The sequence below is a fragment of the Corvus kubaryi genome, unplaced genomic scaffold (genome assembly GCF_017639235.1).
Source record: "Corvus kubaryi isolate FWS band 111438036 unplaced genomic scaffold, C.kubaryi_AGA036_p1.0 37361, whole genome shotgun sequence".
NCBI classification, from domain to species: domain Eukaryota; kingdom Metazoa; phylum Chordata; class Aves; order Passeriformes; family Corvidae; genus Corvus; species Corvus kubaryi.
Window position 1 is genome coordinate 2,838,388 of NW_024581118.1, and position 18,069 is coordinate 2,856,456.

General features: G+C 40.5%; 1 protein-coding gene across 4 annotated transcripts in view; it reads right to left on the bottom strand.

The window, feature by feature from the left end:
- Positions 1-18,069, bottom strand: part of LOC121667340 (BMP/retinoic acid-inducible neural-specific protein 3) — a 208,451-nt gene that overhangs the window by 176,302 nt on the left and 14,080 nt on the right. For 3 of the 4 annotated variants that reach the window (XM_042033888.1, XM_042033890.1, XM_042033889.1), the window contains one exon: positions 14,112-14,397. The exons of the other annotated variant lie outside the window; for it this stretch is intronic. In XM_042033888.1, the coding sequence (XP_041889822.1) occupies positions 14,112-14,347 (236 nt within the window). In that variant the 5' untranslated portion in view covers positions 14,348-14,397. The remainder of the gene's footprint in view (positions 1-14,111; positions 14,398-18,069) is intronic. 4 annotated transcript variants of the gene reach the window in all.

The window sequence follows — 18,069 nt, forward strand, 5'->3', positions numbered from 1 at the left end:
GTGGTGCTTTTTCAAGTCAATGGCAATTAGTGGTCCTCAACAGTCAAGAATACCATCTTTCCCAGGTAGTCTGATTCTCGATTTGATTTAACCTGGTTCCTTAAAAAGTGGTAGTCATGAATCAGCATTTTGGTAGCAGGTGTTACAGATACAGGGAGGTGTTACAGGCAGATGAGTGTATCTATTTCTGAACTTACTGTACATCCTCAAATGAGTTTCACCCATTTCTAGACATATTAAGCCACAAATCACTTTAAAACTATTTTCACATTTGATGACCATACGTCATAGTGGGCAAAATAATGTTATCACAAAAGGCACACCCAGAAATGTCCCTGCAGAGTTTAATGTGAGTGCCAAAACAAATCTTACAAATGCCTTGACTGCAAGGTAAGCTGCAGCCAGACCCAGCCATCAAGCAGGGGACAGGAAGTCATGGAAAAGCCACTTGTATTCATTCTGGCACTCAAAGAACAGCTGGCTCCCCAGATTTTCCCTGTGGGTGTTAAGCTGGAGCCCCTTTCCTCTCCCTGCACTCAGCAGTAGTGTTAGCAGGCATTTGCTCCAGCGGCCTTTCCACTCGTGGGATGGCCACCACCATCTTCCTTTGTTTTCTGGCTTTAAGGGATGTTTCTTGACAGGCTAGCTCCTTCTGAAATTACTGATTGGTTACCACGTTTCAGGATGGTCTCACATCACAACAGGGAAGCAAAGCACAAGCTTTTTTTCACAACTGGGAAGTGCATAATTCGCAAGGATAAAACCCCCTCATCTCAGGCACAAGGCTGTTCCCACAGAGCTGTCAGCCACGGATTCATTTGGTAATGTGTAGGTGCACCTTTTTCTCTTCCACCCTACCCACTCTCAAAAGTTCTGCTCCCTGACTAAATTCTGAGGTATTACCAAGTTTACTTAACTAAAATTGACCTTTCCCTACTGGTTTTTCCCAGTTACTATGACAGAACTAATGCTTCTGAGGGAGAGAGGAATGTTAACTCATGCATATCAGCCTTACACAGGAATTTCCAAAGATTTAAGCTGATTTAGAGACAGGAGTTCTGTGACCTCAGTTTTTTTGGTGTAGAAACCTGCCAAGTTCCACTTTGTTTTAACATAAATACTACATGAAGACTGTTTTATTGCTGTCAACAACCATATAACATCTTGCAAACCCACTCATGGTTTGGAATTCTCATGGTTTAACTGTGAAGACAAGAGAAATAGAGTGAAATAAGTGTCACTTATAAATTGTATATCTTTGTCCCCCCATAAATGCAGAATTGGTACATGAAGATGTTTTCTAAAAGTAGAAGTACAATTCTTTTTCTTTCATTTTAATGTCCTACTTCACAACATTTTAAGTGTAAATGTTCTTGTTAATAATCTCTAAATTCCAATGAATGACTATGGTTAAAATTCCTTTTTAAGTTATTAATATTCTACCAAACTCATAGAATGGGAAAATGACCATTACTGTAAAAAAAAACACGACCAGTTTGATTGTTTATTTTGGTTTTTTGATTGGTTTTGTCTCTCTGAAAGAATAAGTGTCAGGGAGTTTGATGTACTATACTGATTTCTAACACTCCTTCATGGTTTGGGTGCCAAGGAAACACATACCCGAGTCACACAGAACTGCTACATCAGAACCAGTAAACAAGAACACACTTGTGCTCATCCAGGCCAAGGAGTCAACAGTAAAAATGGACATAACCATTACTTCATCAAGCAAAATCCTAAATAGATGCACCTTTGAAGTCAACCACGTGAGAAATAGTTCTACTAGAAGGAAAATCAAATTTCAAGGCAATTAAAAAAAAAAAAAAAAAGAGAGAGAAATGGGAAAAGTGTCTAAGGAACAAAGTAGGCCTTGAGGGAATTTTGTGGGAATTGCTAATGAAACAGAGGCTAGGGAGCCTCTGGAGAAGCATGTGAAAGGATGGGTCTAGGTTTTGAGTTGTACTCACATGCTCTTAGTCACAGCTTGGCCACTCAGCCTAGGCACTGAACTCGACACCAACTCCTTTCAGATTCTTTGAAAGTTTGGAGTTGTGCACCACTTGTAGTATTTATCAAACATATATTGACTGCTAACACATGAGCACACAGTGGATCCAGAAATGAAGATACAGGTGGAAAATCTATAGCATATGAATTTTCCATGACATTATCACACAAGGAATCTATGGAAAACTGAGATTTAAATGAAGAGCTTCTGTAGCCACGTGCATACCTATTTTCTTTCTGTATTGTCAAGGTTAATTTCATTATATCCAGAATCATATGGAAAGGCAGAGAAAAAAATGGAGCAAAGTCATAGTAGCCCCTGTATGAAAAAGAAGTTTCATGCTAATATCTTTCAGTTACAGATTCTCAGAAGTCTTCTATTGCAGCCACAGCTAAAATTTAATGAATAAGTTTAAGACATAATCTAGAGTTGACCAAAAGCATGAGAAAATGCAGCAAGATCTGACAGGATGTTTCTGCCAGAGGCATCTTAATACAAGGATCTAATCAGGAAAGATCTTTTGGCAGTACAAGGGTTACAAAGATTTTCTGGATGTCTGATTCATGAGCAAGTGTCCATAGCAAACTTCATTAATGTCTTGGCCAAAGGCTCCTACTCAGACACCAGACTGCAGAGGATACAAGCTTTTCTTTCTAATGAACTGTGTTCTTCTCACTGTGAAAAGATGAATCATTAAGCTGATTTATTTAACTCATCCATATCTATTTCTATTTATGTATGTACATATACACATACCTCTACCCACATACACATGCACACACATGAAATATATACTCATGAATATATATAAACACATGCATTCATATTCACACTGATTCATTCTCACATTAATCACCAATATTTGGGTTCTAGACATCTGGAAAATAGCAAGCACCACAGTCTACATGTTTTCCACTTATTCTAATCTATCAAGCCTTGTGATTTGCTACCAAAAAGCATCATTACAGAATCACAGAATCTAGAAGTTTGGAAGGGACCCACCAGGATCATTGAGTCCAACTCCAGGCCCTGCACAGGCCAACAATCCCAGCCTGCGCATCCCTGAGAGCCTTGTGCAAATGCTCCTGGAGCTCTGGCAGCCTCGGGGCCGTGCCCATTCCCTGGAGAGCTTTGTCAGTGCCCCAGCACCCTCTGGGGGAAGAACTATTTCCTAATATCCAACCTAAACCTCCCCTGACACAACTTCAGGCCGTTCCTGTGAGTCCTGTCCCTGGTCATGAGAGACAAGAGATCAGTGTCTGTCTCTTCTCTTCCCCTCACAAGGAAGTTGTAACCACGATGAATCTCCCCTCAGTCTCCTCCAGGTGAATGGACCAAGTGCCCTCAGTGACTCCTCACAAGGATGGGTGCTCTCTAATAGTTCAATATCTTTTTTACCTTGTGGCACCCAAAACTGCCCCCAGCACTGGAGGTGAGGCCGCCCCAGTGCAGAGCAGAGCGGGGCAATCCCCCCCTGACTTGACCAGCGCTGCTGGGCCTGGTGCCCCCCAGGACAGGGATGTCCCTCCTGGCTGCCAGGGCACTGCTGACTCGGATCCAACTGGCCATGGACCAGGACTCTCTCCACAGCTGTTCTCCAGCCTCTTGCTCCCCAGTCCATACACACAGCCAAGGTTGCCCTGTCCCAGGGGCAGCACCTTCCTTGTTAAAGTCCACATGGTTGGTGATTGTCCATCTCTCTAATTTGTGGAGGACTTTCTGCAGTGCCATTCTGCCTTTGAGGGAGTCAAATCGCTCCCAAGGGCTTCTGGAGTGTGAGGAGGCTCAGGATGGGTTCCTGAACTCAGGAACGACTTGTACAGCCTCATCTCACCCCCAGTTTTTCCTTCAGTCACAGCCACTTGAGCATCACCAGCTGAGTGTTTGTTTTACAAAAGGAAAATGGAAATGAACAATTCTTCATAACAAGAGACCTCACTAAAAGTCCTTCATTTTTAACCACTTGAACTTATTAATTATTTTTAAAATTTATTTTGCATGGTTAAATACATGAAATGTAGACAGAAGGCTACATTCTGTTTGTTAATGCGGGTTATCAGATTGTTTATGCCGTGTGAGGTTTAGCCTTCAGTATTATTACTATAATCTGTAGCCAATATTTTATGTAAATGGCTAAAGATGTAGTTTAAATAAAATACAACAAGATGTGACTTGATAATAAAGCGATGTCTTTGTTTACTTTCTATTATTAGAGCATATTTATCAAGAAGCAAAGATGATGTTGTATTTGAGTTCCTAGTAAAGCATCCAATCCTACTGCTAGCAGTCAGGATATAGGGAAGAAATCTATATCAGTTACCATTCAAGAACTGTAAGAATATAGTTCAGAATTAGCTGAAACATTTAATTTAGGTTAATCAATTACATTTCCTCAGGTCTTGGATTCTGCTATCTTTCTGAATATTTGGTAGAGTGTCTCTTCTGTTTTGATTTTAAATTATGTTACTCGTATAAAGCAAAACCTCTATATGTGCTTTTCCCTTGAGAAATTAGCATTCACTCCCCAAAGCCAGACTTTCTCTCTTGGATGCTCTCGAGACAAGCATACACAACTTCTAAGCTGCTGGTGGGCTCTGCGTGTGCATTTTGCAGAGCTCTGTATATATCAAATTGTCTGGTCAGTAACAGTATCTTCTCTTCTCAAGCTGCATAAATAAGGTAGAAATTGAGAGCATCAGAAGATGAATTGAGCTACAGAGCCATTAATGACCTTAAGAACACTGTTATCCATAACAATCATATTGGGATTCTAGGCAGAATCGAGCAACAAGACATTATTTTGAAGTATTGCTTTTCTTCACAAGGGTCTCTGCTGAAATGAATCTGCAGCTACAAAAAATAACTTCACAACCAGCATAATGATTGTGAAAACCTGTAGAATCAATCAATCCAAGCTGGAGCACAACTAAGATTTGGATTCAGAGATATTGACCACGACCTTAACTTAACGGTAGTAGAAGAAAATGACAAGAATCCTTGAGTGAGCACATTCGGTGTCAGTTGTTCTTTTTCTGCATGGATAAGGCACAAATGCCCTTCTATACAAAGAGTCACACATTCCAGTCAATACCACTGGCTTTTTATTCAGAGGAGGTTTCTGTGCTACTCAGTCATTTCTCTCTGTGTGAGGTACAACATGCCACCCGTATAGACTCAACATATGGTCAAAAAGAGAAACCTGAAAGCCATTCTGTTTGGAGACAGCTACTGTCCTAGCAGCAGTAAGAGAAAACAACAACATGGGGGTTAAAACAAAAGCACAGAGAATTTGATTCAAGAAATAAAAATTAAAATCTTTCTCTTTTTTTTCAGTAACTAAAAGCAGTCTTGGTAATTGTTTTCTCCTTTATGAAAGTCATCAGCATCTGATATCCTCTACATCTTGAGCATCACTGATAGTACCAGCAGGGATACTGAAACAAAAATGAAAAGGAAGGGCAAATGAAAGAAGAAAGACCAAATTAACAAAAAATCTTCAAAGAATTAATGAAAATGACCTGATTTCATGTGCAAAATCCTGACAGACTACCCTGCTGACTGAAGAATGTATCTGTTATTAGTGTTAAACAGCTTTTACACTACTTCAATGATTGCATGAAACCATTAAGTTACAGCCTCTATTATACTAATTTTTTTAGGGCAACTTAAATGATTCATGAACTCACTAACTGAAATGATGACACACCATATTCTCTAAATAAATGTTCTTTGTTCTTGGGAAACATATCAGTAGGAGGTTTGATCTAATAATTATCCTTAAAATATTGGATTTTGAAAGAGGGTATATTCTAGAAATAGATTATAGTAGTGTTTACAAAAAAATAAGATTTGTTCTTCTCCTTGCCATTTGAGTTTCTTCAGGATCTTTGATTAAATACACTGAACAAATACAAAGAGAGATTGTCAAAACACAGACTCCTGCAGTGTATTATGAAAAAAATATTATACAGAAGGCAATCTTGGCATCAATATTTCCCTCTGTTGCCAAGCTGAAACACGCCTGTGTTCTTGTCAAACTGACTCCTGAGAACGCCCCTAATCCTGCTGGCACAGCCAGCACTGTTCTCCAGCACCCAGCCCAGTGCTGCTGTATCTCACCAAGAGAAGCTCCACCCTTGCTTCGAAGCCCAGGAGGCTGATACTGAGCCAACCAAGTGGAGTGAGGGGATGCAGGGTAGGTCTGAGTCTGGTCCCTGGCAAAACACCCTAGAGGCCTTTGAGTCCTGTAGAATTGGGCTCTCTGATAAATCACTCGTGGTATTCTGAACGTTCTGCAAGATTCTGTAGGAAGCCAGAGTCACTTAAATATACACTGTTTCCTCAGGGGCTGTCATGATTTTCACTCAAAGCCCATCTTGTTCCACCCCCTGCCATGGGCAGGGACACCTTCCACTAGCCCAGGCTGCTCCAAGCCCTGTGGAACCTGGCCTTGGACACTTCCAGGGATGCGGCCTTTTTTCCAAGATCTTCAAAGATGGACTGAGGGCTGGTATTGTGGATCATTCTCAAAAATGAACTTGATTTCTCCTTTGTTCTTGAGAAAAAGTGCTGTCCTTTACCCAGACCAGATGACTTCTCTGCCACGCTGGCTCACAGATGTAAGAGAGCTGGAAAGACGGGGTCATTTTGGGAATCAGATCTGCCCACCTATCTTCCTGTCCATCTCTGAGCCTTCATTTCTGTCTGGCCTTTTCCTGAGCCACAAGTACCCACAAGAGCTCAGACTCTTTCATTATTGCCCATGGAGATATAATTTATCCATGCATATGGAGATATTTCCAGCTGGGAATATTTTACACAACTGGGATTGTGAGCACAGACCTAAACAAGTGTCCAGTCTTTATCTTCTGCACCTCACATGTCTCTGGTATCCATCTGAGTAGTCCCCTGATTCTCCCAGTGCTACTGGAGATGGCCAAACCCTCCTTCACCTTTGTGAACCTCCAGTCCAAGGACTTGTCAATCCCTTAATATTCTGGCTAAACTAAACTAGGCTCGGGTATAATTCACTTGAAAACATGTTCTTAAGGTTTTTGTTTGTATGCATGGCTTCTCAGTTTGAAATTTCTCTTCCTTTATTTCCACCTTTTCACAAGAACATACCCTCCAGAGAATCCCCTGGGTAAAGACCAAGAAACTAATATAATATTGATAACAGGAATTGCTCACTGTAAAGCATCATGACCTGATATGTGCTTAGGCTCTAAAATTAAAACAAAAATGCTTTCCTATGAAAGGGATTTGCATTTGGAACAAAGGGATGGAAACTCAATGATTTTGGAGGACATTATCCAGGTGTTGCTAGACCTGGAAACGTGGTCATCTAAAGCTTTAGTTTTGCTCAGGTATGTCCTTATTCAAGCAGTTCCACCAAACCTAGTTATTTAACTGGTGTCATGTTTTTTATGCCCAGCTAACTAGAATAAGAGAGGCTGTTAAAGAGTATCACAATCAAAAATTAAACTCATTGATGTTTTTCAGATCCAGACATTCTTAAAAATGTACTGGGCTACAAATATTATTTTTCTAGTGGAAATTTATCAACTTACCATCCCAAAAACTGTCTTTGAGCTGCTCTTCCCTGTTACCAGCCTGTGAGCCCCTGGATTTAAAAGGAAGCCTTCGTGCATTCCCCAGTCTAGCCTTTTGCAAACATTCTGGGAATGATGACTCACCTGACTTCTGTGCATTTTATCCACCAAGTTGAATGGAATATTCCCTGGAGGAAGCTGACCAGTTACAACACAGACCGGAAGCAATGTACTGATGGAGTGAATTTCTGGGAAAGGCAGAGAGAACCCCTCCTGCTATTTGCTCCTTATTGGTAGGGCAGCTGTGGAACATACACGTGCTGCTCTTCGGTGTGACCCCAGTTCTCCACAGCCTGGCAGTAACTCTGTGCACACGAAGGGTCTGGGGAGCAGGAGGCAATGGTTGACCAGCTGGCTGAGCCACCTGTTGGAGGCCACCCCACTGTCACCCATTACAGCTTGATGACTACAGCCCATTCTTTCCCTCAGCTTCTGCAGTACTAATCTGCCTCACTCCTTTCCCTGATGCAGCCTGCTCCATCTCCCTCACCTTTTATGGGTTTTGTGAGTGATGCTTTTTGTTAAGGAAACTGCACTCCTGAGAAATGTCTGAGCAATGAGACATTGCTATTTTAATTTCCAAAGAAATGGTTTTACTGGATAAAAGCAAAAGCTCCAATACTTGATCAGTACTAAATGGGCCCTTCCAGAAAAATATCAGTGATGCTGATTTCTAAAGTGTGGTCAAAATGTATGGGAAATAGCAGCACCAAGAAATCATCCCCTTAGACATGCAAAAGGTGTGATGACAGACATCTCCATTTCACAAAGCACTTGTATTGAAAACCATTATCAGAAGACCTTTATTAGTTCTTCTCCATGCTTTCAAATTCCAAATTAACCTGTTCAAATCAACGTCAGGAAGAGCACAAGGAAGTGTTATTCCAGACCATACACTGGAGTGAAAATTATAATTCAGGGCATATTGTGTACCTGCACAACTGAACCCCCTAGGGTTTTATTAACACTGTCTGTCACATGTGTCAAGAAGTCTAGTGAGAATCATGGGCTAAAATATTTTGATAGGGAATAAAAAAATGACAAAACCAACTAATGTTTGCCCTACTTAAGTTCACACGTGGGAGTTGAAACATATTTATGAGTGCTCTGTTACAGTCTTGAGTCTTGCTCACTTTGCCCAATGGGTTCAGTCACCAGAGGATTCAGAACATAGGAGAGGAACCCAGCATGTTCTTGTCTTTATCCTGATAGCATTATTTTCCAATGCTTCTATTTTTGTAGCTGTTCATGGACACAATCCCTTTTAAAACCACCTCTAAAGGGATCTTCTTAAGCCACATGAATACCATGCTGCCAAGAGCTACTCACTTCTTCAGGAGATTCCTTTTTTATCCTTTTGCAGAGTAGTACTGGACACTTGTTAGGTGCAGTTGCCCCAAAGGGACGTCAGTGGTACTAAAACTTCAACCACTTTCATGTGCATCATAGCTTATAACCCTTTCCTCCTAGACATAGGATTGGGAAGGTTCTGCAACTTTGTATGTCCCTGAATTTCTTTAATGATTAGGAACCTTTTCAAAAGAAGCAACCCAAAATTTATTCATAGCCTATTTATACCAATTTGATTTTAAGACAGTGATGGCTTTTGGTTTAGATAGCTCATCTCACTCTGTAATATGTGTTCTGTTGACAGGAATCGTGTCCTCTTTCAGCTCTCTTTATTTTCCCCCTAAGTATTGCCAAGTATTTCCACCTTAAAAGAAAGACCAAGGCTCTTTCTTCCCCAATTTTTCACATCTGTTTCAGGTTTTAAATCATTTTGCTTCAACAAAACTCCACAGCATCCCTGAGGAGATTTCCTCAAGACCTTATTTGATAGCATGAATACTTCCCTATCTCTGCAGAAATTACCTCTTCTGATACAATGTAGGTACTTTGCATAATTTCACAATCACTCTTTCCATCCTGGTAACCTCTCATCTCATTCTGTTTGGATTTAAAATTCCTTTGTCTGGGTAGCTGATTTACATAAGAGGCACAGCACTTCCTTTGTGTATTAAATGTCAAATTGTAAACTTGGTTTTCCTTGCCAAAACACTTTTTGATGCTAACCACAGGAGCCACCTTCCATGAAATATTGACATAGAACTCCCATGAATGTAGAGGTTTTCAGCAGCCATCCGGGTGTTTTCTTGGTGTTTTTCTTCATAGATCAGTGACAATGAATACCACCAAAAACTTCAGCAATTATCAAATTTCCTGCAGGAGCATTACAGGGAATAGAACACTGCCACATAATCCACACAACCAGCCCACCATTTCCAACTTATAACAGTGTCGAGAACACCACTTGTAATTATTTAGTGTTCTGCAATACCAGATTAAAACATTATTTCATATATATTTGCATCTTTCAGCTCTGTCCTGTAACACTGAAAACTCCTGGCCTTAGGGAGAGGCAGCTTGTTTGCCCATGAACATAACTGAACTTTAATAGATAGAATAAAATATGGGTAGCAGATGATTCTCCTACTGGTACATCCCCACAATTGATGCACCAGTTGGTTTTATCACATGATGGTTTTATGCTACGAAAGCCAGATATGGAGATTAAAGGAAAGCATAAACTTTTATGCTTCAAAAAAATGTGCTGAAGTTAAGACCTCTTACTAGAAATTTGGCTCAGTTAATCACTGTGTTCCTTGGTGCAAATCTTTGGCTTCATCCCTACAATTTATAACAGATTCATGGTCAAATGAACACTGGTTTACAGTGACCAGAGGGTGTGGATACAGAGTAGCTGCTTTTTGCCTCATTGACATACGAACAGAGAGGTTGGCTTTGAGCTGAAAAAGGGTAAATTTAGATTGGATATTTTTCCCTGTGAGGGTTGGGAGGCCCTGGCACAGGGTGCCCAGAGAAGCTGTGGCTGCCCCTGGATCCCTGGCAGTGTCCAAGGCCAGCTTGGACAGGGCTTGGAGCAGCCTGGGCTAGCGGAAGGTGTCCCTGCCCATGGGAACTGGGTGATCTTTAAGGTCCTTTCCAAAACAAACCAGTCTGGGATTCCATGAAAATAGATATGCTAGCACACAGTCCATGGAGTGATCAATTTTCTTGTTTTAGGCTAAAAGTTTGACTACATCTATTTTAAATGGAAACAGGTCATGTAAAATAAGAACTGAAAAAAGTAAGCCTACTGAGTATCATTAAAAACAATTGCCATATGTGAAATTAAACTTTAAAATCAGTCTGTCTCCTGCCACGCAAGTGACAGAAATAGAAGAATTATCACAACATTGTTTTACTCAATAGCTGAGAAATAATGACCATGTTTCCTTCAAGCAAGTTCCATTTTAATACTCTTTGTTGTTCTCTCTACTGGCTGCTTCTCCAGTTCTCTGTCCTATTATCTGATTTTAATCATTCTATATCTTTCATGGGCTTGCAGTGTGTGACCTTGGTCCCATTCAAACCAGTGTCAAACAGTGGTACAAGACAAAGGCCTTTGTACCTCTGACTTTGGTATTTACAGAAAAATGCATTGCCTGATATAACCAAAAGCAGAATAACATGTATTCTCTGCTTTTTAATACATTTTTGATTAAAATAGAGAATGTTATTAATGAGGGAATGAAATAAAATCTTAGGGATATTACAGATTCCGTTGAGATCTTATTTTTTTTTCCACATCATTACTGCCTCTCCTGAGACTGCAAATGGAGGGGAAATCAAAATATCATTCTAGTCACTGAATAATTGTTCCATTGTTGGAAAGCAAAAATCAGGCAGCAGTCTCGTGCTGAAATCTCCTGCTACACACCTTAAATTATAACATGGAATATTTTATTTTTATTAAGGCCGCTTCACTTCTGTTAGTTGTAGACAAACAGTCCCAGCGTGAGCTTGGTCATCCTAAGTTGGTTCCCATGGGCAACAGGACTTGGTGGGGTTTTTTGTGATGGTCATCTCTTGTGTAAGGCTTGGATGCTGTCGGTCTGGAGACACAGGAGGTGAGCAGTGACTGCTCGCAGCCCCATCAGTCCTTCTGGAGCCAGCCCCTTCCCCAGAAGAGAGACCTACCTTCAGGTAGCCCACTTGCCACATTTGTGCCATTAAAAAAAAGGGTCTTCAGTAATTTTCTGTCTGACCCCACTGTGCTACCAGCATCCTGCCAGGAAGGGTTCAAATGGGACACAATCCCCTGGAGTCCCTCACCCTATGCATCCCACTCTTCCTCAGCCCCGTGGATTTCGACCTGGCATGGATCTAAAATGAAGGAAGAAGACTTCCCTTCATCCTTAATCTTTAAATATCAGGTGTCAGGTGTGAGGTTCAAGGGCTGAAGTGAAGAGCTCAGGGACTGGAGGGGCTCTGTCAGCACCTTTCTCCCTTGTGAATATGGCTGAGTCCATGCAGGCAGGTGCTTTCCTCTTCCTTACCTCTCCCTTCAAACAAGGACCTGCCCCGGAGGGATTGTTTCCATTAGGTAAAAGACAGGTGAGGGAATGAACAGACAATTAGGCTCCAAGTCCTACAGCCTGGGAAAGCTCATAGAAAAGCAACAGGGATTAAATTTACAGTGTGTGGCTTGTAACAAGGTCACGGTGTTCTGCACTGCTCACTAATGGGACCATATTTTACGAGGAAACTTTACAATAAGATTTGTTTTTGGAGGGCAAAATCAAAAAAAAGTACAGCTTGTGCCTCTTTTGACTTCCTGGCTCGTTACCTGAAGGGAACAGGCAGAGAATGGAACTAAACATGAGAAACATTTTCTGTGGGATTGTGTAAATTAAAGTCAATTGAAACCTATGCACAAACCCAAATAAATATTAGCAATGTGATTACAGATCTGTGAAACTTAACAATGTTGCTGTAATGATGGCTGAGAGGAGAAAAATTCTCAAGGACCTGATTGTAAGAGCTCAAATGAAATACAATTCCATCTTTCATGTTTTAGCAAGATAATTTCGGTTCAGTTTTGACTAATACAGAATAATGGGAATAAAATATGCTGCCTCAGTCTCTGCATTATTGGCTTTACATTATTGGTCCTGACAGCTGGCTTTTAAAATGCAGTAAATATTGGGCAATGATGTTCTGTTAAGACAAGCCACTTCATCAAGCATATTTCCAAATCACACTTTATTTTCAAAATGTGTTTAATTTCTCTGTCTATGGCAAAGGAGCCCACTGCAAAATTGACCTGCAACAGAGTGCCCTCTACTGCATGTATTTGGGAAAGGAAAATAAAGCAAACCCCTTAAAAATAAATTCTTTACACGCTTAGGCCAGCAGTTTTGTCACAGGCCACTGGACAGTGAACTAAATATACATATAGGCATATATCCCTCTTACCTTCTTCTAAAGGACTGGGTATCACTAGGGAATAATAACCTGAAATAGGTATGACATTTGCACAAACTCTTCTGTGCTTTTCAGTGACATCAGTGTGTGTCTTCCCATACCAATATGGGCTGTGTTTGTAGGACGGGCAGCTGTCAGGTGAGCTGAAAATCTGCCCTGTATTGCCCTGCTGCCTCACTTTCTTTTGGCTGTTGGGAGGGGTCTGTCACAACTTGAAGTGAAAAGTATCTCTGCTTATAGATTTATTTTCCCAGTCTTTAATCTCTCCTGGTCTCTCATTTGTCCCCTTCTCTCTACTTGCCATTAGGTCACTCATATTAGACTGAACTCCCCTTTTCCTCCCTACGTCCTTGATAATATTGGATGCTACTGAGTTACACCCGTTGCAAATGATTGAGCAGATATTTCACCAGCACTGTCTCAAAAGAGACTCACAGGTTACAAATATATCATTGAGGCAATTCCACAGCAAGGCCCAAATTCTCAAGCAGACCTATACTTTTGAAGTCTTCCCCCATTTTTTTCTTTTCTTGGCCTGAACTGGGCCAGCCTAATGCTGAGATTTGTGATGGACCAAACACCTGAATTTTAACCTCTGTTAAAATTCACAGTGGCTCTTATCCCTCAATTCCTCAGGGAAGAGAACACCCCTTTTCAAAGCATTGGCATAAAACCACATTAAACATTTTTGAGTCGCTTTTGAAACGCCCTCCTTTGTACCATGAAGTCTCTTCTGTCAGCAGCATATGCAGAGCCACAATTTCATTCTTAAAGCCTCAGCTTAAGTCTTGATGAGCCACATGGAAAGCAATTGAACTTGATGCATGATCAAAGGTGATCCCTCTGCAGCCAAAGGTGGTGTTTGAATCCCTAGCACATTTTTGACTATATCACTAGGACAGAGTAAAGGTGGGTAGTAAACAACGTTTTTCAGAGCAACAAAATCAATTATCAAAAGTTCTTCAAACAAAACAGAAACAACACAAGCAGCATTTCCATAACACACAGTGGCCTTGCATATGGCCTTGCATATATTTCAGCAATGAGTTTGGTGTCTATGGATTTGTTCCCACAACTGAAACTTTCCCTTAAGGAAACCCTTATGGATAATTTACAACTTCTAAAGATGGCACCTCTGTAATTGCTTTCCCTTTGCTTCATACCTGTAAATCTTGTATCTTGTGCTAAATCCCTGTCGACTTCTGTCCACAAAATCTGTGTATTCCTGTGAGCGATGGAAGGGTCCCTTATCAGAGAGGAGCCAGTCGAAGGGGCTTGTGGCATGCTGATCCGAGACAGCAGCAACCGCTAAAACCCAGCAATGAAGACTCAGTGCTATCCACTCCCATAGAGCCATCAGAGAGAACAATTCAGCACCAGCACTGCATCGCCATATCATGCTTCCACTGGGGACTTAGAGCCTTCATTCTCTTAGCTTTCCCTCAACACCTAGACAAAATACACAGTCAATTAGATAAGCACACACTAGGCATCCCTTGGAAGTAGAAACAAGTTTCCTTTCTTTCAGCTTAAAGAGATAGTGGCCTCTATTTTATTATATTTTACATTAGCATAAACCCCACTAGGCTAGTTAACAGTGGAGTGTTTCAGTACTTCAAATGCTGTGAAACTAATGTCTTCATTAACATCATCAGCGATAATATTTACCGTTGAAGGGAAATCTTCACAAATCATCAGGGGAGGGATTGTTGGGGTTTTTTTTTTCCCATTCATGCTAGTCATTAATGAAAAATATGCAACATCAGATTCTTGTCTGTTAGCAGCAGTACAAAATCATTCAGCAATGTCTGTACATAAGCTCACAGTTCACACACTGGACAGAAAACAGGAGAGATTCAGAAGAACCCAGGCTGCTTTCTCTTTTAATGTCCTTGGGAAAATTACGTTGTGGTTTGTCTTCACTGCAAAGTGTAGTTAGCAGACCCACATTGTTCTGTCCAAACCAGCATGGCTGGACAGAGGAGACTGCCCTGATCAAGAGCCCACAGTGATCAGTTCAAGTGAGTTACTCCAACTCCAGACGCCGAAATTTTGAGTATCCCTGACAGCAGCATTTTACTTTCAGCCCAAATCACTCCAACTCAATGGATCAGCCTAGAAACTCTTTTTAAATGGTGCCTAAACAATTTTTTCTGGGTGCCCAATCGTAAATCAAGTATTGATTGCAGCATGTAGGAACTCAGTGAAGACAAGCCACAGTTTCCCTTTGTACCTCAGCCCCATACCTGTGGAATGGGCTAATGTTTCTAATATCCTGTAGAGATTTCATTAAAACATCTATGCAAGACCATGAGGTTCCCAGAGATAACAAAGTTCATGTAGATTCCTAAATATATACAAGCAATCAGTTCCAGTTTTCAGTCTAAGGTGAAACAGCACAGAATGAATTAAAACATATGAAAGTGAGAGCTTTAATTTTTCTAGCTGATGAGTTTACAGGGAACAAAATGTTGGATCCACATTCACTCAAATCAGCACTCATCATGACATTTTTACCATGCCCTTTGCAAGGATTCTTGGAACTTGGTGGGAGATTTTTCCTTCCCATGAGTAATTTGGTCTGTAAGTGTGCCCTACAAGAAGGATAATTCCAAGAGAACAGTCCTGCAACTGCACACCCAGCACCCCCATCCTTTATAATGAAAATTGTGTCACTGAATGAATATGCTCTGTGCATGTATGTGAGACATTAATACTGTCAAGGGTCTGCAGGAAGCTGACTGCCTCCAGAAGAGCGCAGAGGTTCTTGTGAACCAACAGGAATTTGCAGTCTAAGAATATAATAATCTGTCTACACAACCAGATAAATACTCAGGCTTTATGTGGTGTAATTGTTTGTAACATGGTTTGGACGTGATTGTGCAAACAGTAAATGTATAAAGAACGACCCTGCTCATATTTAATGCTGAGCCTGTACCAAGACACTGAGTTGTAACCATAAACAGTTACAGCCATGCAGTAGTTTCTGACCATAAAACACAGATTGCATTAATTTTATAAATCCTTTCAAAATGAGATTCCAGGAGTCTACAACGGAGAACTCTCAAACTTTTATTTCTACTCCCAAGCCATCAATACCATGCAAAAAAAGTCTGCATATTTGTGTTTACTCTATGAAGTTTGAGCATCATCTTCCTAGACTGGTGGATTCTTTTTTTCCTTCACAGGTTGAAATTCATGTATTTGAGGTTACACTGCTGCATAACCTTCCTCCCACTGTGTGAGAAAGTCTGCACAGATCTGAAGCAAAACTGAAATGCCTTAGATTGCTCTACTGGCCCATAAAAGCCACTATGATCATTTGGTTGCCATTTCCTGCTAGAAACTACCTCAGTGTAAATGAAGAAAACATTCCAGTCACTTCCAGATGGGCCAGACCAGCCTCTGCATCACAGCAGAGCAAAAATCCACAAATGCTTTTGTCTCTTCTTATCATTAATGGGGGGAAAATATATTGCACAGCATATTCATTCCCTTCCATCATCCTTAGCATAGACAGGGAAGATCCTGGGCATAATTTTCTGACATTATGTGGAAGCTACAGAAAGTGAGTGTAATGAGAATTTCAATTTTCATACCTACTGCTGTTACAAAATTTCTAACTTTTCTTTTGAAAAATTTGCTTAATTGATTAAATGAGAAGGGATAGGAGTTTGCTTTTTCAGGTACTTGTTAACACTTAAGTGCTTCAGGCTGTTAAACTGCAATGGTGACTAACTGAGTCCCTTTTGAATTCAAAATGATAATATTAGGATTGCAAAGTGAATTACTGTGTATATGTAGCATCTTCCTAAAACTAGACTAAACGAGCAGTTGGAAAGGAATAGTGAAGAGCCAGGAATTTATTTTTGGCTTAATGCTGCACCTCATAGAGTGTCATAAATTAACCACTGGCAAAACACCTGCAGAGAACCTGTGAGGGTACAGAAGAAAATAATCTTCTTTTAAAGATCTCCTTGTTTTAAAGATCTATGGAGGTATTTTCCTGTAAATATACAGGAGAGAAATAAGGAGAGAAAAATCACATGTGTATTTGTAACTGGTACTTATCCACTTATCCCTGTCGTCCAGTCGTTGCAAAATCATTCTGCATTGCATTAATTCTCATAACACCCCTGAGAGGGAAACTTTAACAAACAAGGGACAGAAGCCTGAAAAAAAAACCAGTGCTAAGGGAGGGGTTAAGCTGTTTAGAGGCATCTAAATGTGTGTTTCCTATTAAAAGATAATTTAGAAAATTCTAGCCAAAGGATTTTTGCAAAGCTTACAGTATCAGAAATACCTTAAAATCTTGAATATTCAAATTCTCTAATGATTGCAAATGCCCTGAAAACATTTTCTAAAGACTGTTACAGACGTAGGGAACATACAAGGTTTGCAGTTGCAATTCTTCCAGAGAAGAACAACCTGTATTAAATTTGTGGTAGACAAAGGGTGGGGCTTGGCCACTAAAACACCTGTTAGGTAACAGAGCAGGTGGATTTTCAAGTAGAAGAGACCTTATACAGAGAGCAAATAATGCAATATTTATTCTGTGATTAAAACTGTTGTGTCAACAACTGTCCCTTTGAGGTGCTGGCTTAAAGGACAATTCTCAGGTGCAGATGCTCTGCACAACCATTTTCTGTTATCCCCATGGTTTCACCCAGCTACCATTTGCAAACGCTGTGAAGCTTTTGGTCCTTCTTCTAAATTCTGAGGTTAAAGTGGGTTGGAGAAGCATAACAGGCTAAATTCTTCTTTGTTAGAAACCTATTGTCTCCTCACTGGCATTAGTGAATTTGACTCAGCATCTTCTGGGAATACCATAGCTAAGTCCTACCTCTCATGAACATGTAAAGCTTCTGGAGCCTGGCAAAATCCATGTATTTATGTCACGTGAGAACACAGAGCTGGCAAGAGCAGTGCAAACGTTGTGGCCACTGGGACAAATTTCATCAAGATTCAGCTGCAAACAAGAGAACAGGGCATCTGTGGTCTTTTTGTTGTCATGGTATTTCAGGGCAGAACGCACCAAATTCAGTCTTTCTTTTGTAGGTAATTTTTTAAAAGATTAAAATTGTATATAATTACATTGGGTAGTTTATGACGTCACTAAGA